Source organism: Anarrhichthys ocellatus, unplaced genomic scaffold, assembly GCF_004355925.1.
Source record: "Anarrhichthys ocellatus isolate YVR2014 unplaced genomic scaffold, GSC_Weel_1.0 scaffold47, whole genome shotgun sequence".
Taxonomy (NCBI): Eukaryota; Metazoa; Chordata; class Actinopteri; order Perciformes; family Anarhichadidae; genus Anarrhichthys; species Anarrhichthys ocellatus.
The window spans coordinates 2,076,079-2,103,439 of record NW_022280077.1 but is presented as its reverse complement, the minus strand read 5'-3'; the positions used below and the strand labels follow the sequence as shown (position 1 = coordinate 2,103,439).

Below are 27,361 nucleotides of genomic sequence, written 5' to 3'. Positions count from 1 at the left end.
TCTCTATAATAACTATAATAGATTATTATTTAAAACCTAGCTAAAAGTCACACAACAACCTTCCAATAAATCCTGCTTTCAGTAAGTAACCTTTTTAGAGAAGTGTTGATTTAACTGTGGTAACTTTGGAGACGATATAGATTGTGTTGTTGCTACATTTTTATTGTGTTATGGTGAGAGGGCGACTCTGATATGTTGCCTACACTATTTAAATCAATGAGGATAGACTACACCTCTCAGTTTAATGCAAATGCGTTCAGCAACAGCAGCTCCAAAAGGCCTATTTAGAATCAACACACCGGTCTTAGTTTGAATAACATCTGAACATTTTAACATTAAAGAAGGTGGGATTTATTGCAATGCTATTGTATTTATTGGTTTATTTGAACGGGACAGTGCACATTAATAAAAACATTTCTGCAAATGTGCCAGAGTTAGCCAAAAGGCTATTTTTCATCTGTAGTCCCAATAGTATTACACTGTATTAGATGTACGAGCATTCATATAGTAATGCAGTCTGAGCCATGTTGAATTTTATCTATGGTATTGTACATATACGAAATGTGACTGTGTCTAATGTATCTGCTTTGCAACGTTGTCTTGCTTAGAGTGTTCATACATACTGCTTTGACAGAGTGAGATGTAACTAGCAAGAAAGGAAACTGGTATCTTGTCAGACGTCATCCTGTGTTGGAGCAAAAAGGCAGATGTTTCAGTGGAAAGCGGTTTGGAGAGGGGGGAAGACAAAAATGAAGGGAGGGATTAGTGAGTCACATGTCCTTTATATGTGTTTGTCATCAGGAGTGTTAAGGATGTTCAGTTTGTCTGGATGGGGTGGAGAACTCGCTCGACTCAAACCCTGAGCTCATTGTGCATAAATAGAGAGAGAGAGAGAGAGAGAGAAATTGATAAACGAGGGTAAATGGTATAGTCCGGGCAAAACCAGGCAACTCAGTTTGATGTCACTGTAGACGGAGTTCAGGACTGAGGATTCGGTTAAAGACTTGATGTGTTTCTCACAGCGCTGCAGGTTGCCAGTCTACAGAGGAACCTGAAGACAACTGGCGATGGGGCACATGATGTGGATTTATGCTGTGGTTATCTTCGTGTTGTCTGAAGCACGGAGCATGGATACAGGTTTGAACATACATTCATTTTACTCACAAGTGGTTTTAGCACTTTAGATCATTCAGCCTTGGTCAGATACAGCTTTTAGATACAGACGCTGTTATTTTGAGGCGCACAAAACCTCCACAAATATGATCTCGTTAGGAGTTGCCTCTGATAATTAGCAACATGGTTTATGTTATAAAAACTAGGGATTCATATTTTTCATACTGTCATTTGTGCTACTTTATAGGCTACTATATGTATGTTTTGTGAGTGTATTTCCCTTAACATGCAATGTAACTCAAATATTATACAGCCATAATAATATCGTTCATTACTGTATATTCTGTTACATGTAGTAATATTTGGATGAGTAGTAAACTGTAAGTGTTTAGACGCTCTGTATTTTCTGTGAAGTAGTCTGTGGTGTGACTCACAGTGTAGACAGTCAGTGGAAAGAACATGCTCGGAGGCTGGGGTAATGCACAAGCTGACAACGGAGGGAAATCTCCCACAACACAAACAGTATATGAAAAAGTTGCTCCATATTCTCTAAATGAACAAGCAGCACGCTGCCACCAGCTTCCTCAGTGGAAATCATGATTTCAGATCAAGGTAACCCCACGATGCACATTTTCTCCACTGTGTGGTCTCTGAGAGGTGGAAGAGACGCTTCTGTTTCGAATCTGTGGTTTTGCCATCCCACTTCATGCATGCCTGTTTGCTTACACCTGTCAGAAGTAAACAAATCTTAGACCCCCATAACACCATGAAAGTCACTCATTGAGTCATGCATTTAGCAATCAATTTCTTTGAAATAGCAGTGATGATGTCACAAGCTTCTTCTACAGTGTAGACAGGCACACTGGGGGAGGTTATGGAGAGATTAAATTAAATACTTTTGTTCTTTTTTTCTGTTTAGATTTGCTTTACAAAGGTCAAAGTAGTGCATTTTCTGCCACAACTGTCTGTGATTTAGCCCTGCTGCAGCTGTTCAAGTCAGACCGGTTTTAATTGAATCGCTTCACACCCTTACTAATACTACCTGACGGATAACAGATGAACCCGTTGATTGTTTCTCTGCTGATGGAACATCTCAGAACAAATCACTAACTGCATGCTTTCTGACTGATATATCAGATTTTACTAACCTTTTCCTCACATCCACCTCCATCTCTCTCAGGAACTAATAACAGCACACAATCTGCGAACCTCACAGTTTATGGTAAACACATTTCCCCTTTTCTATTTCTATTATTTTGGAAGGCAATTATGAAGTATTAATGGGCTATACCAAATGTTTGCCCGCATTACAAAAGTAGGCTGATTACACATTGTTCTCATTCAGTAGCTGTTAGAATACATGTTTATATTCTGCAACGATAAAAAAATATTCTGAAGGAAAGTTGATGTGTTTGAATTTATTTCAAATGACATTCTAATATAATTTTCTTCCGTCTAATAATGATCAAAGGTTTAAGCCAATTTATCATAGCTTATTTATTTTGGGATATTTTATTGTAAGTAATAAAAATAAAAACATCAAATATGATTCATTTTTTAGCTGTTTTCATCTTGCGTAATGCTTCATGGCTTAAGTTATATCTGTGTTACATGCTATTTATAGTTTGTTTTGTTATTTTTTTGTTGGTTTGTTTTTGCAGTTCCACTTCCCGTGTAGAATTGAAGATGTTTTTATGTTTTTGCATGTTTTTTTGTGTATATTAGGACATGCTCACTGTATATAGAATAAACCCAAACCATTTAATCAGCCCAGTCATTGGACCACTATGTGCAGACATTATATAATGCAACTATGCTTTTCTCTTTTCAGCTGTCAGACATTTAGATTTCAACCAGGGGAGTGAAGTTAACCTGACATGCAGCAATAAGACATGGAATGAGATGCTGTTTGTTATCTGGGATATACAATTTCAAACCAAAAAAGAATGTAGGATATCTTTTAACAATGGCACAAACGATGATTCCTGCAATGATGGCAAATCACTCCGAAACACATCCAGCGCCTTGTCCTACCTTCACATCCCAAACTTCTCAGATACTGACGAAGGGCGATATGAGTGTGAGTCGGTTTACACAGGAGGAAACGACAATCATGCCATCCATGTGGCTATCATAGGTAGGAAAGATTCATGATTTCAAGAGCCACATAATCAATAAGGTTATCTAAAAGGGTCAGTTCACCCAAATCACTGTGACAAAGATTAATAAAACATCAATTTCTGTTTTACTTGCCTAGATTTTTTTGTGATTTAGTTACAGCGAGCTGAAGTATAGGTCTATTCGGTGAGTCTCATTTCTCTTGTTTTGTTTCCCCTGGCCCAGTTCCTCCCCATATATCAGCCTGGTTATACCATAAAGACAACAAGATGGTGGCAGTGTGCAAGGCCAAAAGAGGAAAACCTGCTGCCAACATCAGCTGGAGTCATATGGGAAACAAATTGTCTGTGAAAAATTACTCTGTGGAAAATTACTCAGATGGATTTTTTACAGTAGAAAGTCACCTGGAGCTCCCCGAGGGAATGGACACAGAAAACCTGAGCTGTGTTATCCGGCACCCAAACTGGACACGGGAAAGGATTTTGGTACTGAAACTCGAAAAAGGTCAGGCTCTTGCAGAGTGGACAGTATGAGAGACAACATTTAAGCTTTGGGTTTAGTGCAGAAGCAATAAGGTTAATCTTTTTAGTAAACATTGACTAGGTGACTTTATAGTGGTTAAATAGATGTTATGTGCTGTATTGATACTGCAGATTTTTAACAAACCTTTAATTTTCACTCTCTCACTGCAGGTTATTTCCCTTGGCTGTACGTCCTTATTGTTGTCGTAATCATTGTGATTTTAGCAGGATTTTTATTTTTGGCACGAAAGAAAATAATAACATTGAGGTAAGAATTTCCATTTAATGAAAAATGACTTACAATGACTACTTAAGCTTTTTATGTTGAATCACTGAGCTGGTTTGTGTATCCACCTTTTGCCAGGCGATGCCAGCCGTCCGACACCTCACCATCTAAATCGCCACCGGTAGGTAATCCTCTATGTCTGCAGTTTGTAGTTCTGTGTGTTTCACTGCTTCACTGTTCACATATTGCTGAGCTTTGTCTGTGACACCTTTCTGGTTGTTACAGGCAGAAGATGTGGAGGAAGTGGAGCCCTACGCCAGCTATGTTCAGCGTGTGAACTCTATCTATAATTCATCTGCAGATTTTTTCACATAAAACCCTGCACATGCATCACATTCACATGGTTAAATGCACATGACTCTGAAGGCTGTGAAACTGAGAAATGGTGAGATAGTAAAGAAAGAGAGGAGTGAGATGAAAGACTTCTGAGAAGGGAGGGAAGTCTCTCAGTTTAAAGTCTGCCCCAAGTTAACTCTTGACTGATGGAACAGGGGATGTATCTGATGTCACACACTGGCTGCACTGCACATGCAGCCCACTACTCTCTCTCTCTGTGTGTGTGTCATGGAGAACATTAATAATAACTGTAGTTACAAATGCAAGGAATTGCTGAATTGGAAAGAATACCGCCTTCAGCCGGAGACTACAGAACGTTTGATGTAATCATGAACTATATGAGTGACAATTATATGAACATTATTATCATTATTATGTTTAACATATATTTGTAGATAAATGTGAAGAGATGCTCACCTTTTAACAGATTCTAGCTTTGGTCAACCCAATACGATCCCAATTAGAAAACACAGCTGTAAAATTGCCTCAAGATAATATTATGTGAGGTATTCATGTAATGTCAAATTATGTAATTGTGTGTATTGAACACACATCCAAATATACTGTTTCCACTGCTAAACTCCACAACATTAAAACGAACACTAAAAATGATTTTTGCTTTTTTTTCCACTGTGGTAATTATTGAAAAAGGTTAAATATCAAGATTACTTTTGTTATCCATTGCAGCAAACTGATACTTGCTTGAACATCCACCCTTTCTCACCCATTTGAATAATATTCGCACCAGACCATCCTTATAAATGATGAGTTTTGGAATTTGAGTCAAGACTCTCATGATGAGTTTAAACCCATTTCTCAAGAAATTGATTAAGAGGAAATGGAAAATAGAAAAAGGACTGTCCTGCCATCTACTGGTGGAGATCAGAAAATAGTGCATCATCATCATCAACATCATCATCATCAACATCATCATCATCATGCATCACAGTCCATGTTTAAAGAGCTGTATTTAACATCCTGAACAATAATATAGCAGCAAACAACCATCATCTATGTAAAGATATCGTGGAGTTATGTCTACCTGAGCAGAGAATGAAGTCGCTCTCTGTATGTATTGATATCCAAGCTTCTCCTTGCTTTGTTGGCATAGCCGGGCCGGCTGCGCGTGCTTTAGGTGCATGTTAGTAGTACATGTGAGATTGCCCTTAGCTCATGGCCGCCACTCTGCACTGCTCTTGTATGGTGGTTACAGCTGATAATGCTGGAAGCGTTACAACCACCCTCCTTTAGGTAAACACTGTTAGCTCTGTCAGCACTTTCGCCAATGTTTGCGCCGTTACTGCTGTTAGCTTTGAGCCGCTGTTGAGAGGCAATCAAAATGCTCCCGAGCCTGTATCATGCATCTTAAAGAGAAGTCTGAATAATACTAATATGTACCCACATGTCCACATGTACATTGAAACAGGTTATGCTTGATGTAACAATTCCCCTGATACACATGCAGCCAGGGTCTCGACTTTCTATTTCAATTCTGCTATTAAAATGGCTGCAGCAACTATAATGTGTCTCAACCTCACACTGATTATTTAGTTGAACAGAAAAGGGGAAGCTGTCAAATGCATTTCTGTCCACAGAACATGACGCACTTGGACTCGCTTAGTTTTTTGCTTGTCTATTTCTGGTGAACATATTCACAGCTCTCTGAAATGTAGCAAAGAACCTTACCGACGGTTTGACCTTGAAAGAGATTATTGCCATGATTTCTCTCAGACGTTTTCAGTGATTCAGTTGATTAATACAACTGAATAATGAACTAATGTGGTAAAAGGGGTTTTAATGACTGCAAAATACCAATGAAACCACAAAGAAACAAATGCAACTTGCAGTAAATTACACCACTTTACTTTTTTATATCCATCCAGTCAAACAAACCCTGAGGCATTTTCAAAATGCTCGTACAAGACATGAAAAATATAAATTCTGAAGCCTTAAATATCTACTTGTATTATATCTGGTGCATAGTTCTCAGGAGCAATGTTACAAAATATTCACAAACTCTGGAAAGCAGTTTGAGGTCTGTGGACAGACTTTTATAAACATTACATTCTTCCATCATGGATTGGATAAAGTGGCAAAGGCCACAACTGCACACACAATTCTACCATTTTATTATACAAACATTTGAGCTACATGTTAGTCTGGGCATAATGCGCGCTGTTATTGAAGTCTGGTTCAGGCATCTTGACGTAGGGTTAAGTTTCTGCAACTGTTTGTCTACCGCACATATACCCCTTGCAAGCTAAAACATTTTGAAGACAAACGTTACAACAAACAAAAGCAAATGAAAATAATTTCAAAATTCAACACAAAGTGGCGTACAGATTAGAATAACGATTCACAGTCATTCAGGCCATGTTGTAACTAACAGCTACTTGCTCTTCAGTTTTAAAGACATTCAAAATAGACATAACCTCTTGCACGAGTGTCAAAAAGTGGCCAAACACCAAAGCTATGTCCAAAATTCAAACTACATACAATATGTATTACATAGTAGTAGAGCACACACCGACGAAACCAATTTAGTTGACAATCTTTTCTGCCAAAGTTTAAAAAGGTGCTATGATATAAAAGTTTGACACATGACAAATGTGATGCAAGTTTGTCTTCTTTAGAAAGGAACAAGACAGTCTTATCAATAGTGAAGCGAAACATGAGGGGGATTGGTGTTTCCGCAACCACCTGCTGTTGACCGTGGATGTCTTTTTCTTCACTTTGTCACAGTTTCTTCACTGAAGATCAAGATTTGATTAACAGACAGTCACTTCGTCCTGTTTGTGCTATCTACGAGTCCTGCATCTTGCAATAGTCCAAATAAACTTCCCCTTGTTTCTATTCACCCCATGAGCACATAATCGTCTGCACCTTCGTCTTTAGATGAGCACTCAGACACACGTTCAGGTTGACGTGCTGCTGGAACATGAACTGTTGCATAGTCACAATCATCATCATCGGTGGCTCTGGTCCTACTTGATCCTTTGGCAGTGCTGTGGTCAATAGAGGCGTACGTTACATCCTCGTGAGGCTGTCATAAGATAATACAAAGAGTAAGATGTAAATCCTGAACATGATTTATGTTACACATCATTATTTATACTTTTTTTCACACAGGACTACTGCAACCAGCACACTCTTTCTTGATGTGGGTTGTGGTTATGACTTCCTGTAACTGAAATAAATAGCCTCACAGTTTCTTTTACAACATAGGCCTCACATTAATGTTCACCCAGTATGCAAATTGAAGGAGGCAGCACCTCTGACCGGGCTATCATAAAAGCACAGGAACACCCCTGTGTCCCATGAAAAGCTGGAGCTGATAACCATGGAGATTTATACTCAACAAAAACAGACTCAACATTGATGTGGGCAGGTCTACCTTATTATGTGTGCTGCTGTTTCCATCTGCTGCATAATCACCTGGAAGAGAAAATGTAAATATATAACATCACACACAGCAAAACTGTATAAAGTCTGTCCATAATAAATGTACTTTTACCTGTCCTGTTCTTCTTTATTCTGACAGTAGAACAAATGATGAAGACCACAATGAAGATGCAATCATCCAGAGCATTGAACAGAACAATAAAACCAATTAGTGTGGAGAAAATAAAATGACTGAGAATGTTAGTTTAACTTCCAGAGGCTAGAGGCGTATAGGTTTTTTACCCCACAGCAGTATTTGACAGTTTAAAAGATGCCGTTTGCTGCAACAGGAAACACTTCAGATATGCAACCCACATCTATCTGTGAGCAACTGTGTACTGTATGTCAGCCACTAACAGCACAGGTCGTGGAACTTTCCATGCTTCTAGGTCAACGTCAACATTTTACAACGATACAAACTGCACTGTTATATACTGTCAATTCTTTAAGTTGGACACTGAGTCTGTTCTTATCACGACTATTTCCGCAAATACACAAGCTGCTTAACATGGGGCCAAAATACAACAATGTTTCATTTAAACACGTGCTTCCAGCTCTTTTATATTCTTTTTAAAAAGTGGTCTTTCCCACAGTTTCTTTTAATGCTATCAGTCTTGTTTTAGGTTGTCAGTATATACACCTAATCACCACCTGTTGAAAAATTGCTCTGACGCATGTTAGGGTGCCTTCTACTCTGCGCATCTAAGGATGATCACTTACCTTGAAGTGCAATTTCCCATGATGTGCCCACAGAGTCTGGATGTTCACACTGTATTCGTCAAAAGGCGGCAGGTTCATGTGCTTGGTTGCTGTTGCAACACTCAGCCTGACAGTGCTATAGTCACTGATATCGCTCTGCTGCACATGGGCTGGAGAGAGAGAGAGTGAGAGGTGGGGGTGGCTGTAGATACCATCCTCAGCCTTTTGTGTGCCAACACACACACACACACACACGCGCACACACAAACACACAACACAGCCCAGTCCAGCAATTTTTACATAACAAAGTGTCCCAATAAAAACTGTTGGAGGTGATGCCTGTGGAGTTGTCATCACTTTGAGATGTCTCGAAACATCTGCAAGTAAAATCTAAATTCTCTGCATATCTATATCACAGGGGCTAAGCCGATCTAGGAGTAGAACTCTTGTTGCTGTCGGCTCTTTTGCATGATTGTGCAAATTTTCTTGCTGAAGAATATGAGGAAGTCACTGATATTTCTCTCCCGTATAAGGTGGAAACTCGGTCCTGTTTACTTCACAAACTGCGTCTATTTTAAGATTAACAGATCTTTATGGATGTAATGATGATCATTCTGTGAGATTTCTTTAACATGTAAAATGCAGTAAAAGCAGTTTTGTAAAGTCTAAAAAAAGCAACTTCGAATGATGACGTTCACTGTTTTAAGTTTTGATCATTTCATCTTTCAAATATCAGATGTTTGATAGTCGGTACATTTTAAGAAAACGTACACTAATTCCATGTACTGAATTGCAGCAGATGGTATCACGTTGTACACTGGAGGGCACTGTTGGAGCAGCCCGAGTGATTCTCAAACCACCGAGCAGGAACATGGCCTCAGTCTACTACAGAAAGGTAAAATGGCATCTGGTTGTATTATTTTTAAAAAGCAAGGAATAAAAAACACTGTACAGTGCCATCAATCAAATACATTCACATCCACCAATCATCCACACCTGTGACGAAAACAAATAATGGTTCGTGTATATTTCACTTTTTTCATCCAAGGCTCCTGAGCCACTTTAGGATAGCGTAGGAGTGTTGTTGGTTGAGATGATGAAACTGCGTCCCTGGAAAGTTGATCTCCAGTTCCCTGACAAGAAGCGTCAAGTTCACTCAATAATCTTGATAACTATGTGTCTCAGTTTGTGCACTGAGAATGACCTACATCTGTTTAAATAAGTGTTTCTGTAACCATGTGTTGCAGAATCAAATTGCAAGAGATAATACACAATAGCAATTTTCACTTGTGTGCACAGCATCAACTGTGTCTTGCCATGACATATTGAAATACACACATGCAGGGTGGTCTTTGAAAATATGTTGGAGGACAGGAAGTGGTGAGCTTGTCACAAGTGAAGTGAGCCCATGCAGTAGCTCCACTTTTAGAATATCCGTAAGGTGTTAGGTCATGAACACATCAAGTCTCATGGATGGACTGCGATACACCTACCTGCTGACATTATGCTGTTCTACATTTGTCTGCATCTATGGAAAAGGTCAAGGTAAGCCTAAATACTGTTGTGTTGTGATATGACTTTCAAGAGGGCATGACGGTGCATTTTGAATAGATTGGAGTCATTAAGTGATTAGTTAAGTCATTGAGTCTTTAACAGTCACTCTTTTGATTACAGCCCATAAATTACAGTGTAATTATTTAATATATAGTTATCAATACAGTTATTGGGCAACGATGTAACTACAAGGGAGGAAGACGGCAGGTTGGTGAATGAGGGGGTACAGACTTTGTGTTTCAGAGGGACTTCAATTCATGACGCGGGAAGAATTGTTTAAAAAAGTGCACGCAGTGTTGCAATTAAAATAATAATGTAATAATTAAAGAAATAATCATGTCAATTGCATAGTCTTTAGATTGGTTCTGGTGTATTTTGAAAATGTAACTACATTTATTGCATAAAAGAACAAATCCAACATACTGTCGATGTTTTTGTGAGAATGTACTGTATGAGGCACTTTGTTATGATGATGAACAGCTTTGAGACAAAGATGTTTGATCTGATGTTAATGATTGAAGACAAGCCACTAGCGATGAGTTTCGGGTGAAACGTGATTTTGTTTTTTTTTAGGCTTGTTTCCGTGTGAAGTTGAGCTGATGGTCTGGAGAGGGACGACGCTGAAAGCTGTCCCGCAACAACCTCTGACAGTCAGGTGTCCTGTCAAACACTGTGGAGAATCACTGAATGTCACCTGGTGTAAACTGCTCGACACAAACAAATGTGAACGCATTCATTACACAGAAAACGTAGAAATAAGACAGAACGACAAACGTGTTGAGGGTGAACTGATCTCATATTTGACTTTCACGCGGATTTCCATTGATGATGACGGCCTGTACAGATGTACTTTAAAAGGATACAAAGATGAGTTAATCAGTCACAACATCAACATCTCAGTTTCAGGTAGGCAGTTTTTCCTCCCTCAGTGCCAAAATATAGATTTATTAGACGTCAAAATTCAGGTATAAATTGTATATATTTTCTATTATTTTACAGATTTAAACCAGGGTGTAAAGATCTCTGACTATAATGAAGGTAAGAAGCTTTATTTGTTGAACTACATGCATACATTTTAACGGATAAAGACTGGAACTACTGATGTGGTTCTTCTTCTTCTGTAGATGAGCTACCAAGCGCTGATGATGAGGATGATGATGATGAGGATGTGCCTTGGCTGCCCTACTTTTTCATCTGTGTTAGTATAGCTCTTCTGGTTGTCACACTGACAGTGTTAACCCTCCTGAGGTGTTATGGCTGTAAACGTAAGAACATTAATACGTGCTCACAGTCAATTAATGCAACATTTCTACTTTTCAACGCTAACAATAGAGAATTTGTTTTATGTCTTCTGCACAGGTCAACTGAACCACACAGAGGGACAGGTAATGCAGGTAACGCATTTTGGCTAAAAAACATACTGACTTTCTTGCTGAGAGTTAGATGAGAAGATTGCCACCACTCTCTTCCTGAACGCTCATATGAAGCTACAGGCAGTAGCCAGCTGGCTTAGTTTAGCTTAGCATCTCTAAATCACACTAATTAACACCTTATATATCTTGTTGGTTTAATCCAGATTACTGGCAGCTGCAGTAGTGGCAAGAAGTAGTCCAGCATCATGTAAAATCATGTGTTGTTTTCGTACTTTTTTGTTGTTGTATGGATTAGACAAAGAACATATAGTCTAATGTGTTAACCTGCAAATGCATCCTCATTTAGCAACTCAGCAATATACAACACTTTATAAGCACTTTACTGGTAGGCGATATGTTACCTTTGGACACAGCAAGGCTATCCACTTTTTATGCTAAGCTTAGCATAAAAAGGATTTTAGTTTCATTTAGCCTACAAACAGGAGAGTGGTATTGATCTTTATCTAACTCTAACATTACAAAATGTCACACTAGTACCATTACTTTACACCTGTGCACACTCAAGCATTATCTATTTAAGATCACTGTTTGTGAAGGTCTGGAGGGACAGAAACATTACTATGATCAATAGATTGTGATGCTGAGCAAAAGCAGTGATGGGATCTTCTTTTCTCAAAAACTAATCATTTAACCCAGATGTTGAAGAGTCATAATGGTGTCAAGTAAGAGTATTTTATTTCATCTTGTTCTGGTGTTTTGGTGTCATAGGAAAGGTCCACTCACATGATACCCGACCTCCCCATTATCCTGCATTACACCTGCTCTCCAAGTACTGCAAAAAGACCACCATCACAAGCTCCCCCGATGGCAAACACAGCAGATGAAAGTCGAGTGTCAGACCGTGTATGCTGTCGTCAACCACCGACAGACTGAGATACCTGTCAGATACCAGAACAGCATGCTGAGACTACACAAAAATAAAAACAAAGGATACGCTGCCTTCAACGTTTGCTGAATATTTTGGATCAGTCACATTTGACGAATACATGGATGGAAAAATGTACTCAAGTATGTGGTCGTGTCATGGAACACGGGCCAAGAAGTTAAGCGATCAACCACACTGCAGAAGAGGTGAACGGAGGAGGCTTGTGGTCCCACAGATGCACACTATGTTCATCAACTTAACCCGGCTAGACCAGAAGCAGCTTTGAACTTATTCTCTCACGCTCAGGTTTTTTCCAGGCAAAGCTTCTTTTTATTATTAATTATTTTTTTAGTTTTTTTTTTCTCCTACAATCATTTAATTTACATGACTTAGAGGGCTTTGTTGACTTGGCTAACTTTGTTGTTCGAAGCTTTGGTGGGTTGTTTAAAAATGCCAGTGGGTAAGTAGATTAGTTGCATTCTTCTGTCTTTTGGTATGAGGACTGACGTTTGGGAGGCGTCTATATCTGTTAAATAAATTCCAGTGTTGGCTGATCTGTGACTGTTTGAATGAATGTGGTGTCCTTGCTATTTATTTCAGTCAGTAAGGTGACTATTTAAATATCTTAAAGAAAGAATCGTTTGGCCAGCTCATCCTATAGTTCTACGTGGAAGAATCCTAATACTCTCAGAGACTGAGAGATGACATTTTGAGCAAATTTACTTACTTCATGAAGCTGGTATTTTGTCTCACACATTTCCTGTCCCACACAGCTCTCGGTGTTTTTCACTACCACCAGCGGAAATGCTGGAGCGGTTCCCTCGACCACACCGGTGTGGTCTAAGTTCAAATGTGCAGAAAGTCAAAAATTGAAAGATTTCTTGACATCATTTGTGATGACAGATGTCCCACCTGTGCTCAACCACTCTGTAGTTCGAGCAGTAAAACCTATATAGCCATTTCTTGGGATGGTTTGCAGCAACAATAAAAAAACAGTTGATGAATGTTTGAATGCATGGCTTAGCTCTGTGGTCAGTGTTTAAAATGTTATCATTAAATTATATCTTATCAAGCTTCAATTAGTAAAATTAAGTTGTTTGCTTTCATGAATTAACAATGTTAGCTGCGAAATCTTGCTGAAATTTGGGGGAATAACTGGAAAACAAAGTCACACATTTACATTTTGAGTAATCGATTAGATTACTACAATAAATCAGAATTCCATAATATTTTTTCCAAGTCAAATTATTTCTGCATCTCATTTGCAATCTGAAAGATGACAAAATTGAGAACAGAATCAGAACATCACGGATTGCTCACCTCATAAGACCTTAAATCACTCATCACTGCCCATCATGCTGATAACATTATTCAGTTTCCTTTAGATGATGTCCAGTAGGCCACAGTGTTTCTTGTGTTGTAATCAATTTAACGGTACTCACAAAAGGTCCTTTGACTCAGAAATGGCATGTGGAAAATGTCATGAAATGCTTCTGAATAATGTGACCTGACTTTTATGTTTCGTACAGAATAATCACTGGAATGCATACTCAGGAGAGGAAGGAAGGTGAAAAGTTGAATGTAGTCTACATTCTGTACGTGGGTCCTGAACATCCTGTGAAATGACTCAGTGAACTTCTTTTCTCTGGTGGACAAAGCCCTGGTTCAGGCAGCAGAGAGATGGAGAGCGTGGAGTCTTGTGCGACGTCAGCGTTTGAGATGGGCCTGATTAGATCGAGCCTGACGTCACTTACAGAGTGTGTGGACACTGCAGCATTTCTACTTAGAAATCATCTGATGAAGTGTGGAGGAGTGCTGAATACTTGTGATCCTATACTCCAAAATCCCTCCAGAAACATGCCCTCTTAGATGCCCACAATGTCGATAAAACATAATGCTCTCGAATGCTCTTAAAGGGAGAAAGCGTGACAAAGTTGCCTTGTAGGGTGCTGCTCCAGTAGAGAAAACGTGATGAAGCGTCCTCTAGGGGGCCTTTCTAGTAGAGTTAATAAATAAGTGGATCAGTTGTGATTTATGATTTAAAAAATGATCTTTAATGAACAGTGAGTGGGTAATGTGAAGTTAAATAACACATGTTTAGCTTTAACGTATTGTTTTAGATTCCACTTTGATCCGTAGCAACAGAAAGTGAGCAGGCAGGGTTTTAGGGTTTCGTTCAAGGACACTTTAATGGAGTAGAGTGGCTCTTTTGGAGGTTTAACCTGCTGCCCCAAAGCAACAGGAAAATTTGTGTAAATGTATTATTAGCGGGTCTTGTAATGTACACTCACAATAAGCAACACATCTGAACTCCTCACCACAGCCTGACATATACACGTATTCTCTTTTCTCACACACATGAACTCGCCTGGTTGTAAAATGCAGACAAGCAATGAAACATACCTTTCAGTAGAACAAAGGAGGTAAGAGTTGCATCTTAAAGGAATAGATTTCTAAACCATCTGAGTGTGTAATTTAACCCCCCCCACACACACACATATTATATCCCACCACATACAAATATGTGATTTGATTGAGTGTGTGGTCTACAGTACTGCAGCTTAGAAACCCTTCTAAGCAGGTGAGCCAAATATGTGATCCAAACTGTTAACATCTTTTATTTTCAACAACCATGATATTGGTAGCTGATTGAGTTTTTCCTGTGCTGAGTTAACAGAACTAATAAATACTGTATATTGTATTAATACATCAGAAGAGAACTGGCATGCGCTGCAGGCTCAGTGAGTGAATATGTGTGCTCAACATGTGTGTGTGTGTGTGTTTTCTTTGCTCTGCGAGGTCCATCACCATCCATCTGGCTTTTGATGAAAAAGGCACCAAAAAATGAACATCTGGCAGCAAGGTTTGGCACATCAGAAAATAATTTCATGTTTTTCTGAGAGGTACAAAGCTGATCTGAAAAAGCTGTAAGAGTGGCAATGAAAGATTCTAATTTGATAAAGCTTCAAAAAAGTATACTTTTGAAATATCTTTATTTTTCTATTTGTTGCATTCATTACATACACTTTACGTAGTCGGTCATAATGCATGATTTCATATTTTCTTGACTGTAGTTGCTCTGCTACAGGGCCAGATACATTTTAATGTATTTCCAACAAATGTTCTGAAACCACATTTCCACATCCATAATTATTCTAATGTATAAACTCTGAGCTTATAATCAGTGTTGTATGCATAGTGAAGCTCTACTGACAGAGGAATGCTGCCTAAAGTCTTGTTAATGGTGAGGAATGTGATGAGCCCAACTGAAGCAATAGGTTTGAAATCTGATAACCAGCATCTCCTTCTGTTCATAACTGACCGATTCATATGCTTTGATATACAATAATATTTCATCATAAAGCTTACATTGTACACTGTACAGATGCAAACATGATATAACCTAATATCTTCACTATATTGTAGGCATTTAGGTGCCACTTTGATCCAGAGCAATGTACAAATGAGCATTTTGGCATTTAACCATTATCAAACCCCTAAACCAATTCTCCACACCCCGACCTGTGTACTCACGAAGGCAGCAAGACATGCATTCCTTTCAGGGGCACCAAAAAGGTTTCAGTGTTGCTTCCTCGGGAAATTGATTCAAGCTACCTGACCGTAGAATTTAACCCCTAACCAATAAGCACACACACACACACACGCACACACACGCACACACACGCACACACACACACGCACACACAGGCACACACACACACGCACACACAGGCACACACAGACGTTGAAACATGTAGAAAAGTTTGCAATAGATATTACACAAAGAAGACATAAGTATACATCCCTCTTAGTTGAACAAGTGAAGACCTCACCCAGCTTTAACAATATACAGAAGTGACGTAGGCCTTCGGCTGACAAGTAAAACCTTAATGGTGATCTTATACTTTCAATTAGCTTTGTTATTTAAAGGATACAGCTCACCATATTCTTTATTTTTCCTACTGAAAAACAAATCCCATTAAAATACAGAAAAAGGTGTCCTCCACAATGCTAGTTTGTCAGGGGAACTACTGTAACTAAGATGTGAGCCTTGAATGAAATAATCATTTTTTTAAGGCACTGTAGTTTTTAACAATTATTACTGAAAGTCTGCTAAACCGGATATTTGTTGGGGACTATTTTCAGCTGTATATTAATTACAGTGCCCATGTTCTAGTCATCGGTGCGTCACGTAGCTCATAATGAGTTTTTGTTAACAGTTTTCGAACAACAATGCAGGGCCATGCTGTATCAGACTGTTACACAGACTATGGTTGTTACTGGAATCAATTCATTGTTGGTTTTAGTCTTTTCATAGGATTTGTTGAATAAGAAAAATGTATTATCACCACACTTATCCTTTCAGGACCAGGTAAAAGACGGAGACAAACAGAGGGAAGTATTTAAAGGACAATATTGGACTTTAATTTGCCACAGAGTGACTCTGCTGTATGTTGTAGAGAGTGTGGCCATCGAGTCAATCAGTTACAGAGCCAGAGAGAAAATGTTTCCTTATTGACTTCATGTGAGGACAGCCTGGAGATTATATAAGAGTCGGGGGCAGAGGCAGAAGAGATACATATCATTGTACAGTTGGCGTTCATGAATAGGATTGTATTTGTCATCCTATAGATGTGTGTCAGAACATCTTCCCTTTGTACCAAGATGATGATGATGATAATGATGATGATGATGCAGAGGAAACAATTCTGCAAAGGTTGACTCTGAGAAACACTGCCCCTTCTTTTCAGCGTCTGGTCTCCTCTGAGAGATTAATCAGCTGAAAAGAAATACATGGAGAACAATGAGACAAATGGAAGAACGCATTATATATTTAACTTTTTTGAAAGTTCAGTGTTTTCTCATATTCTTGAGAATAGTTTCTCATAAATTTTCAGGAAGAAAAATAAGATTTCAAATGCGCTGTCATGCTACGACAGCATGACAGCGCTATTAATGAGGACCATCAAATTCAGATGCAAACCTGAAACCGTTTGACTGCTCTGTAAAAAATCACCAAGAGACATACTGAGACAAAATGGTACGGCAAACTATTATGTCTTAGCTGTAGGATCATACAAAGCAACAATTGCATTGTGATGGTAACATTTTCTGAGCTAATACAATACATGATCTGGAGTGATGAAGTCTGGATAACACAGTTATAGTTAAAGCATTTTAGCAAATTACGTTTCAACATGAAGCCTTTATCGGAGTAAGAGGCGGCAGTGGGAGAAGGGTCCGATGGCACACCTCACATATGAGGAACGTCTCCTGTGTAAAAGTCTGCTGTAAGTAAAATAGAAATCAAGAAAGCCACACATAGATGTTATAAAGACGTTTGTAATTAACATTTGCATGTGTGAAAAAAAAAATAGTGGAGTAATTGAGTCGAATCCAATTTAATGCCAACACTAAACGTCAGTTTTCTAATGTGCTGTCAAGGCTAGGTGGGCACCAGAGCTCATCACTCCAGATCCTGTATCAGTTGTCCTGTCTATTAAGGCACCAGATTGAGCTCTGCTTAAGCTGATGTGCTGCCTGTGTACAGTGTTATTCTGTATCGCACTAGTAATGCCATGGATGTTTTCCTTCCTGCAGATAGAAAACATTGATTGGACATGCGAATAAAGTGCAGATGGAGTGCAGGTATAAAAAAACAAAAATGAAGTTAAGAAGGCAGTCATGTTCTCAGGAGTTAGATGATATAAACACAATATCATGTGAATGAGGAGCAATGTTGTTAGCTCCAGTTGACTTGAACAACCTCAGAAAAATGCTGTGTCTTTAATGCTGCACTATTTTCACAAGCTAGTTTGTTATTTGGTTTATCGCAGCTTTTGGTTTTGTTGAAAACAGCCGCTTGTTGCAGCTAAAAGAGACTAAAAGGCTCTGTAGAGTTAAGGAGAAATGGAGACCCCCTGTTAATATAAAAAACATTGATTAATGCAGCTATAAAGTTACAGAGCCTCTCTAAACAGTATATGTCATGTAGCTTGCTTCATATGTTTAGATAAGGATGCTAGTTTTCCAAAAACGATCTAATATTGTTTATTCAATGTCTTTGTTCTTTGGTGAGAATCAACAAATGTCATTTCTCACAAGCCCGCAGCGTCACACCTCAACAAAAGAGGTCCATGAGAGAGGAAGTAAATATTGTTTAACTTTGTTCAATCACAAAGCTTTTCATTTCTTATTGCAACTGGATGGGGATTTGTCTAAAGTAAACTCCAGGAAGACACTTGATTTTTTTCCCCGAAAGACAGAAATACTGACTGCGCTGAGCCACAGAAGAAAGAGGAACAGAAGCTATTCCGTCAGTGTTGCAGCACATCCCTTCAGGGCCACTGTTCCTTGTACACGCCCAGGTTCTGAAAGGTCCTAAAAATGTGTTTTTATTGATCTTCTTAAGAGAATGATAGTTGTGATTGTGAATCTGTAGACATTTTCCCAAATAAGCCAGGAGAGCAAGGTCAGCTTCAGGAAAGGTACAGTACTACACAAAAAGTGCCACAAAATCATTCCCAGCTTAATCTATACCTCTGATCACCGTCAGTTAACATAACGGGAAATAAATAAAGTTACAATCCTGTGCCCTTGTCTTAATTGTTCACTTATCTCTTGCTGTATGCCAAATACATGTCAACAAAGGTGGAGTATTCCTATATCAAAATGTCTCCTTTCTCGTCCTGTAAAAGATGAAAATATTCTTGTCAACTCATCTGGAAGTCTGGGTCTTTTATATAAATGTATCCAATCAAATCTGATTCTGGATTCTGGACTAGCTACCACATCCACCATATAAAACTGCTACTGGCCATTAGCAAGTAGTTGGTTGTAGGTAACAAATTGATCACTGGTGTTTTTTGGTTGAGATGTAATCTATTAATCTCTCCCTCATTCTCCACCGCCTAATCTCTAAATACAGTGCGGTGTGAGTGGAGGCACCATATTTTTGAGATTGACAAGAATTATCTCCCGACTGTCCTCTGCACATCTCTATCTAAATGGCCTAAAGGGTGTGTAGATACAAGATGTTACACTTGACAAGATCACTTGTTCGTGACAAATAGGATCTCACCTTCTTTGTGCAAGAAACACTTCCAAAGGCAGAAGCAGAGGGACATGACCAACAGGGCAGCCACCGTAGTGACAGAGATCAGGATGGTGAGAGCCGTCCCAACTAGGAGGGAGAAAAAAAGTGAAACGATCAGCAGTTTTATTATCTTCCATATTTCTATAGACTGCAGTGTGCAGATCCCAGCCTTGCAGAAGCCAGAGTCATGATACGTGTTGGTACTGTAAGGCCTGTGCTAGTCTAGACAATGCTTCCCTTTTATGGACCATCAGTGATTAGATCTGAGATTTAATTCACAGTGTTACCATCTGATCTCAGAGTTTAGTTCAGCAAACTAAAGCCATTAATGCACTGCCATTACCTACTGCCCATCATTAGCTGCAATAAAACAATACAGATTTTTGTTTTAGTAAAACTAATTAAATTGTATAATTGTTGTACATGGGACATTGCACATTTGAGACATAGGATTAGTAGAACTGGCCTTTCCTTATAGTGTGAAGGCAAAAGTCAGACCGCCGTCCTAATAGCTCCTAATGAATTGAATTTAACAAAGCAACAAATTGATCATCTTCGTCAGCTGTCAAACAAACATCACATATACGTGACAAAGTATGTCTCTATGGAAAGGGCCAAAATAGAAAACCAAAACACTGAAAACAAAACAAAACAAAGATTCAGTACAATGTAACATTTTAGCTTTCTGGTGTTTATTTGACAGTTCTCTGATCGGTACGGTACTCTGTTAAATTAAATTCAGTGTGAGTATCAGTACAATGTGCAGATCTTTTTTCTGACTTTGGTTTTCAGATTGTTGTTTTTTTATCCAGCATCTGTCTAAGTTTTTTTGGGATGTGCACGCTACGTGTCCTTTACAGTCGCCAATGATCTCTGCTTTCTTTAGTATTCTTAGTAGGTTTCTTATTCCAAAGATATCTCATGTGATGAGGGCATCAAGAACTTAGAGTATGCCAGAAAAAATAAAGAAACAATGCTTTATTGAGGTCAAGTATCTCATTGGAGCAAAGGTTCACCGAGACCAACTCACTTTTAGTGTTCATGGATACAGCAATCGGTGACTCAAGCCCTTTGTGGTGCACCAAGCATTTGATGGACACATCTTTCAGCAGCCCAGATCGGACAGTCAGCGTACTGATGACCAGAGTGGTCCCATCGCCCTGTGGGAGCTGTGTTGTCACAGGGGGGCCCATGGTGCGGTTATCCCTCTCCACGTTCCACACTATCTCTGCTGGGGGCCGTGACACTGAGGTGCAGTTGGCTTCGATCACACCGGGAGAGGTGGTCTTGTAGCTCACCTGAGGTTTGGGCAGCACTGGGAGAAATATCCAGAAAAAACTAGAGCAATCACAACACACTGGCATACACTTACACAAATAAACTCATACTAGACGTATATGGCACATATAAAATGCACTGTGCCAATAATGTATTCTTCTCTATTATCTTGTGCTGTGTGTGAAATACACAAGCCAGAAAACTCTGGAAATAGTATCACATGACAATCAAACACTGAGGACTGGCATATGAAAATTGTTATGCTAATCCCGATTGTAGTTTAGTTTGTATTGTACATGCTCGAAGTGTCTTTGGGTAAATTGCTAAGATAATACCTGAGAAAAACCTTAAAGCCTTTGATCAGGTAGGAATGTGAATTCCTCTACTCGAGTTCCATAAGTAAATCTCTGGCTGTTTTCAATTCTCTGTTCTCGCTCTGAGACTGAGCAGGGAATGTGAGGCACTGGAACCGAGAACATTTTTGTTGGCAAGAACTATGTTCAGCCACAGATATTCAGCCCTCGTAGTTTCAGCGTCTTCTCGGAGTTCTAGTTGGTGAGCTTCACCCTCCATCGGTCTGGATTGTATCAGATTTCCACAACAGGAAAGAATCTTCATAACAATCCAAACCATAATGACCTGTGAGTGAGCACAAAGCTGGTGTGAAAGTTGACTGTTTGCGAAAATGAAATTCCACAGACTTTCCTCACGATATTTCTCACTATAAAGCTCCGTAAAGCTGAGGGTAGCTGCATATGTGGGTGATCATTTTCTGTAAGTTCATCACTATTTCTGTTTCACTTTGAAGAAACACATTTTACTTTAGTGACTTACTCCAGATGTAAATGTTGCGAGATCATGTGCCTTTGCATGTTTTATCTATCGCTGTGTGTGGACAGCATGTGTGAGAGAGGGAGTAAAGGAGGGGGCGTTGCATCATCCAGGGTGGGATGAGGGTGGAAGACTGTTGGCAGCCGTACACAGCAAGAAAAAATACAAAATGTTAATGCTAATCGTGCTTCACTACTAGAAACACCTACTGTACTGTACAGTTCAATTTCAAACAAAAGCGCAACTGTTTGTTGAGATGACTGTGAGAGAAAGGGAGCAGGAGAACATGAGCAAAGAGAGAGACAAAGCACAGAGGGGATCTCTGTCTGCTGCAAACACTGACACAGTCATGCATCCGGACCTCACTCCCTGCCTCCATCATTCTTTCGAATGCTCCATTCTTTACATGGACACACTCTTCTGTGTTTGTGTGTTAACAAATCAGCGCGACAGCTTAGCCTTGCTATATCATGAAAACATGCAGCAGCTACCATCGGGAAGAAAAAACAAAAACATTCCTGTCTAAATCCAAAGGGGTACCTGTCTTTCCTGCAGACACAAAGCCAAAATTGGGTCTCTTTGAATTCACGCGCATGTCTGACTCCATCATCCCCCACAAGATCATTTCTAGTCTTTCTAGCTCCCACATCTAACATAGTCACTCACTACTACACCTCTGCAAAAATATGCATCTGAACAACTCTTACTTCTATATCTTAAAAAAGAAAAAAATTGCAAGTGAGGTTAACATAAAAGTGACATTTTTGTGAAACAAAGCAGCACAGGAGATGACTGTAGTGACAACAAAAGCATTGACAACAAATCAATTTATCTGCCTTGAATGTCAGCTTTTAGCAGCATGGCTTTAGAGATGGACATGTGGGTCAGTCTGTTGGTCCTACACTTAAGTCCAGAATAAAATATGTCAATTAGATGGTTTGCCATGAGATTTTGTGTGTAATTTGATACAGAAATTCAGTAAGACTTCTGATAACATTGTTGATCACTGGACAATTAATTTAGCACCACCAACAGGTCCATATTTTCAATCAAAGAATGCCTCAACAACAAACAAATTAACTCCCATCAGCCTGATATGTATTTTGTGAGTAAAGGATGGATTCTGTAATTTTTTTGAAAAGCTAATATGAGGCTTCAGTAGTCTGAGTTAATCAGATAAAGTGGGTATCTGTCTGAGTTTTCACAGACAGTGTTTCCTTGCTGAACCACTGCAGATGGATTTTGGTTAATTAAAGGCCGATCGACCCGGTCACGGCTGTTTTCTGTCCTGGTCCCACAATGGTGGAATGATCTCCCCACTGACGTCAGGACAGCGGAGTCGCTGCCCATCTTTCGACGCAGGCTGAAAACTCACCTCTTCAAGAAGCACTAGCCTGAGCCTTGCACTTAACACTTATTGTATTCGTATTAGTTTGTTTCACTTATTGTATTGGTTTGTTTCTGAACTGTACTTATGCTCTGGTTGATGCTTGTTTAAAAAAGGAGATGCACTTATGACTTCTGGTGACTAGTAGTTCTCTTAAATGCCTACGTTGAATACACTTATTGTAAGTCGCTTTGGATAAAAGCGTCTGCTAAATGACTGTAATGTAATGTAATGTAATGTATTATTTGTTTCCAGTCTTTATGCTAAGCTAACCTAACCGGCTGCTGGCGGTAGCCTCATATTTACCGCACAAACACGAGAGGGGTATCAATCTTGTTCTTTAACTCTCTGCAAGAAAGAGAAAAATTTCCCAAACTATCAAACTATTCTTTTAAAATGTCATTTTAGAAAAGTATCCTTTAATCCAGCCTGATGACCTTATTCCTGCTCAATACAGTAAAGAGAAATCTCACTTTTTATAACACAAGCATTGACTGATAGACGGTATGTACACTATATTATACATAACCTGCTCTTTCCTCAAGGAGTTTTCCTCACCTATTCGGCTTCTGTGTGGGCCATACTTTTACATAATGTAATATATGATAATCATCAATAATGGGAGGTGTGTAAAAAGAAGTTTACCATAGGTGACGAGGCAAACTGTGGACGTCTTCGGCCCGTCGAGATGTGTGTTGTACAGGCAGGTGTAGCAGCCCTCATCCTGGATAGCGACAGGCTGGATGGTGAGCTGACTCTCTGACAGAGAGGCACTCAGCCAGACTCTTCCCTGGAACGATGGCTCTATCATGGGGTCGCTCCGCTTTGCGAAGGAGGCCACCTCTGTGGAGTCACCTTGTGCAGACGTGTGTTTCCATATGATCTGTTGAACCTTCTCAGGCAAACCGTAGGAGCACGAGAGGGAGGCCTTCTTGCCGCTCACTGCTGTCTTGTTGCTTTCAACGGTGACTTGAGCTGGGATTAAGAAAAGAGCCCACCATCCAGTGGAAGAATGACGGATGAGGAGAAAAGACATAAGAAAAACAACAGGGGGACAGAGAGTGAAACACAGGACAATATTCAGAAATACGAGGGGCCCAAACAGAAACCAGTCACTGGAATCTGGAACAGCTGTTTCTGCTTAGAAAGATGAGCCCCCCTTCTCTTCCACTGCTGCACTGCTCTTTATTAATATGGCCGACTGAGCCTCTGAAAGGTTAGGAGGGGTTACATATTTCTCAGTAAATCCCCAGAGCGGATTGATATTGAGGTTGGAGGGAGGAGTAACTGTCTCTGGAGTCTTCTGGAGTATTGGTTTTGTTTCATTTTAAAGGGCGGGGGCAAAGGGCAGACTTCCAATATCAGCTATGCCACCTTCACGTAACATTGTTTAAAATGTAATTACGAGCAGCAGAGCGGGAAAAACTGTTTGCGTCAGCCTCCAATTTGTAATTCACACCCACACTGACGATAACTTTCATAGAGCCGTCAACAAACTGTTGGCAAAGTGGCTGCAAATCTATATTACTAACACTAATACAATAGATGCAGCTGATTTAAAAGAAATATAATTCCTCAAACTAATAAACAAATGGATGTGAATGACACTGACGCCTGTTTCAAACAGAGGCCAGATCTCATTCAGGTGTCCGATTCTGGATAATTGAGCTCCTCGATATATCTGTACGGCTGATATCAGTCTCCCTTCTGCGTGTCACCGTGATCATTACTCATCCTGGCCTCACGTGGATGCTTCTCCCATCTGGTTCAAGAACTTCACAACCATGTCACAATAGCAGAGACACTTCCTGGAATTTATCATGGGCCAAAAAATACCTCATGTTTCATCTAAAGCTGTCCTCTCAGGGTTGAATAAATGTCAGAGACCCGCATATTGTTTTTGCTTCATCCCTGCATTTCTAGCTCTCTAACAGGCCAGCATGTCGTAACAGTACATGGTTTTAAACCTTGGCACTGGAGAACCAAGAACCTATATGCTGATACTCATTTTAAATTGCTCTCAATATAGGCACCAACAAGATTAGACATTCATCTTGTCTAAACTGTAACTAATTGCGTCCTTGTTTACAAAATTTGTGGTCATTACAGGACTTACTCACAGGTAACAGTGAGGCACGTCTGTCCCTGCTTTGAACCGGAAGGATGCATGTCAAAGATGCAGGTGTAGCAGCCTTCGTCACGGAAACCCACCCTACTGATGGTGATGGCTGAGGTGTCTTTTGGGGAGGAGGCGAGCTCCACATACTGCTGTCCACTCACACTGTCTTTGTTGCCGGGTTGGTAGCTTAGCAGGGTCTGGTTTTGGACGTCCAGCCAACGCACCTGCCTCAGAGACTCACCTCGTTCCCTCAAGACACTGCAAGTGAGAGTGAAGGGCTTCTCCACTGGAGCTTCTAAACGCGCTGATGCTGTTACCCTTCCTGAAACACCTACCAAAATAAAAAAACAATAACATTATAATATGTATAAAAAAAAACCACATAATATATACTTTGGTGTGATATGAGTTCTCGATGTCAGTTGTTTGATGTATTGTTATCATGGCAGACTCACCCTGTAGTCTTCCCACCATCAGGAGGATTAAACACACCTGCACACCTTTCCTACAGGAGGCCTGGATCATCATCTTCTTCATCACTCATTTAACAGGGAGGAGAAAGAGCGGTACTGAGAATGTCACAAGTAACAGTCAGCCCAACATGAACTCAAACTCTCCTTTAAATTATATAGCTGGTCACAGTGATACAGGAAGAACTTTGAAGAGTCAGAATTTTCCTATACTCCGAGAGAGAATTCAGCTCATGAGTTCACTAGATACTGTTTAACACATTACATTGCATAAAAACATCCAGAAAACTATTCAGTGGGAGGAAATGCAATGCAAAAGAAATCCTCATGTGCTATACCAATATATTTCAATATTCAATACAAAGCTATTCATATGAGAAATAGATCAGAAATAAATTATCCTTGGGTCTCATAGTTATCAGAGCTCTTTAAAATGTGAACAGATTTGTTTTCTGCCACATCACTGACTACTTGCAATGGACATAAAAGCAGTGTATAACATCATAACATCATAACATCATACATATAACATCATACAGCAGCCATTTTTGATTTAGGCTATATTTTCTATTCTATGTCACAAACATTATGACATGAATTATGACACTCACCTACTTGTCCTAATGCAAAAGGTAAAAGCCAACGGTTGAAGATGTTCTACCTCTGCAACATCTTGTACATCCTTATAACCCAGCAGTCTTTCGAAACATCACTCCAGACCAAGCGAGAAACTATTTTTACTCCTCCGTGTGTTTTCTGTTCTGCGCCCCTTCAGCACAATGAACACCAGCCGGTGGCAGCTCCAAACCTCCAGTTCTCTGGGTGCAGTGGGGTTTATGAGTGCGGGCAAAGCCACAGCGCAGTTTGGATTAAACAGCGCCCTCCAGTGTCACTTTTTGTATTGTTTTGTGATACAGGTGGAGATTTCAATTATTTGATCCACTATTAATGCTTTTACGCTTTAAAAAGTTACAATTGAGTAATTGCTCTATTAATTAGGATTTCCTTGTGGCCCATGTTGCAGTATGCGATGACAGAAAGAGCCTACCACAGGAGAAAAGAGTTCATTTGCCCTGCAACTTTCACTTCCAACTCATCTCTGTTGTCCGGAGATAAATCATAAATTAAAAAAAATAAACGTATAAAAACGTTTAATTTACGTGCATCCACAATGTTGATACAATTTAATTGTAGAAGCATTTATGTAAACATATCAAAGTAAAAGTATTTGCAGTAGTCCAGTTTATAGATTCAAGTATCAAACAGTACTCGTTGTGAAGAGTGCACTGTCTAGAAGAGTACGGATAAAGCAATATTTACAGAAACAATAATCACGTGAAGTAAACAAACCAAATATTTTCTAACTTTGGCAGAAACTGTTGTGTTCATGAGGGACTCAAACGCTCAAATAGAGAGGTGGATTGAGAAAGAACAATAACTTTATGGACCTTTAAAGACAAAAAAAACCCCGATTGTTATCATCGTTATTATAATTATTACTATTATTAGTAAAAGTATAGGCAACTTGTTCTTGGTGGTGGGGAAAAGTAGCAGTATGTTTTGTCGCCCTCTGTATGCACACATGGTAACTACTACAGCGTAACAAAAGTCCTCAGAACGTTAATGAAAGGGCTAACCCTAACTTTAAACAAGTTCATGATTTACTATCAATCAAAAATGCTTTTAAAAATGTTTCAAGGTTCATGAATCATCGTATTACATCGTACATCGTATCATGCGATTTGCTTTTCTTTTTCTGAGACGTCACAGTTGTGCGACGGAAGTGTATTTAGTCGGACTCATTTTGATGACGT

The 27,361-nt window shown here is 39.5% G+C and overlaps 3 protein-coding genes across 8 annotated transcripts; 2 read left to right on the top strand and 1 right to left on the bottom strand.

Moving 5' to 3' along the window:
* The first annotated feature begins 835 nt into the window (after positions 1-835).
* On the top strand, positions 836-5,326 carry LOC116395505 (cell surface glycoprotein CD200 receptor 1). The gene is made up of 7 exons (XM_031869448.1): positions 836-918; positions 1,023-1,137; positions 2,945-3,250; positions 3,457-3,735; positions 3,924-4,020; positions 4,117-4,159; positions 4,264-5,326. The coding sequence occupies exons 2-7, from the start codon at positions 1,068-1,070 to the stop codon at positions 4,351-4,353; spliced, it is 885 nt and encodes a 294-aa protein (XP_031725308.1). The 5' UTR covers positions 836-918; positions 1,023-1,067; the 3' UTR covers positions 4,354-5,326.
* A 4,639-nt stretch (positions 5,327-9,965) lies between these two features.
* LOC116395461 (uncharacterized) lies at positions 9,966-12,729 on the top strand. Its single transcript, XM_031869377.1, has 6 exons — positions 9,966-10,059; positions 10,813-10,974; positions 11,068-11,106; positions 11,193-11,333; positions 11,428-11,462; positions 12,210-12,729. Exons 1-6 carry the CDS (start codon positions 9,966-9,968, stop codon positions 12,372-12,374), a joined length of 636 nt encoding a protein of 211 aa, XP_031725237.1. The 3' UTR covers positions 12,375-12,729.
* A 2,613-nt stretch (positions 12,730-15,342) lies between these two features.
* LOC116395598 (OX-2 membrane glycoprotein) lies at positions 15,343-26,361 on the bottom strand. 6 transcript variants are annotated; one of them, XR_004213522.1, is made up of 8 exons: positions 26,159-26,361; positions 25,533-25,646; positions 25,079-25,408; positions 23,604-23,933; positions 20,493-20,777; positions 19,448-19,549; positions 17,557-17,655; positions 15,343-17,146 (listed from the first exon to the last, which is right to left on the bottom strand). XR_004213522.1 is itself a non-coding variant. In XM_031869594.1 (7 exons), coding segments are annotated over exons 1-7 (1,140 nt in total). In that variant the 5' UTR covers positions 26,164-26,361; the 3' UTR covers positions 15,343-17,138. The 6 variants fall into 6 exon arrangements, 1 of the variants encoding a protein (XP_031725454.1); XR_004213524.1 differs by having other exon boundaries at positions 25,533-25,616; XR_004213525.1 differs by having other exon boundaries at positions 25,533-25,608.
* Between the last annotated feature and the right edge of the window lie 1,000 nt (positions 26,362-27,361).

Bases quoted from the DNA above. Each gene is read 5' to 3' on its own strand.
- LOC116395505 (XM_031869448.1), top strand. From the start codon at position 1,068: ATGGGGCACATGATGTGGATTTATGCTGTGGTTATCTTCGTGTTGTCT. The intron at 1,138-2,944 runs GTTTGAACATAC...TTCTCTTTTCAG, and splicing joins AGCACGGAGCATGGATACAG to CTGTCAGACATTTAGATTTC. The intron at 4,021-4,116 runs GTAAGAATTTCC...ACCTTTTGCCAG, and splicing joins AAGAAAATAATAACATTGAG to GCGATGCCAGCCGTCCGACA.
- LOC116395461 (XM_031869377.1), top strand. From the start codon at position 9,966: ATGAACACATCAAGTCTCATGGATGGACTGCGATACACCTACCTGCTG. The intron at 11,107-11,192 runs GTAAGAAGCTTT...CTTCTTCTGTAG, and splicing joins GATCTCTGACTATAATGAAG to ATGAGCTACCAAGCGCTGAT. The intron at 11,463-12,209 runs GTAACGCATTTT...TTGGTGTCATAG, and splicing joins CAGAGGGACAGGTAATGCAG to GAAAGGTCCACTCACATGAT.
- LOC116395598 (XM_031869594.1), bottom strand. The intron at 20,778-23,603 runs GTAAACTTCTTT...TATTTCTCCCAG, and splicing joins AGTTTGCCTCGTCACCTATG to TGCTGCCCAAACCTCAGGTG. The intron at 19,550-20,492 runs GTGAGTTGGTCT...TCTCCCTCCTAG, and splicing joins TGTATCCATGAACACTAAAA to TTGGGACGGCTCTCACCATC.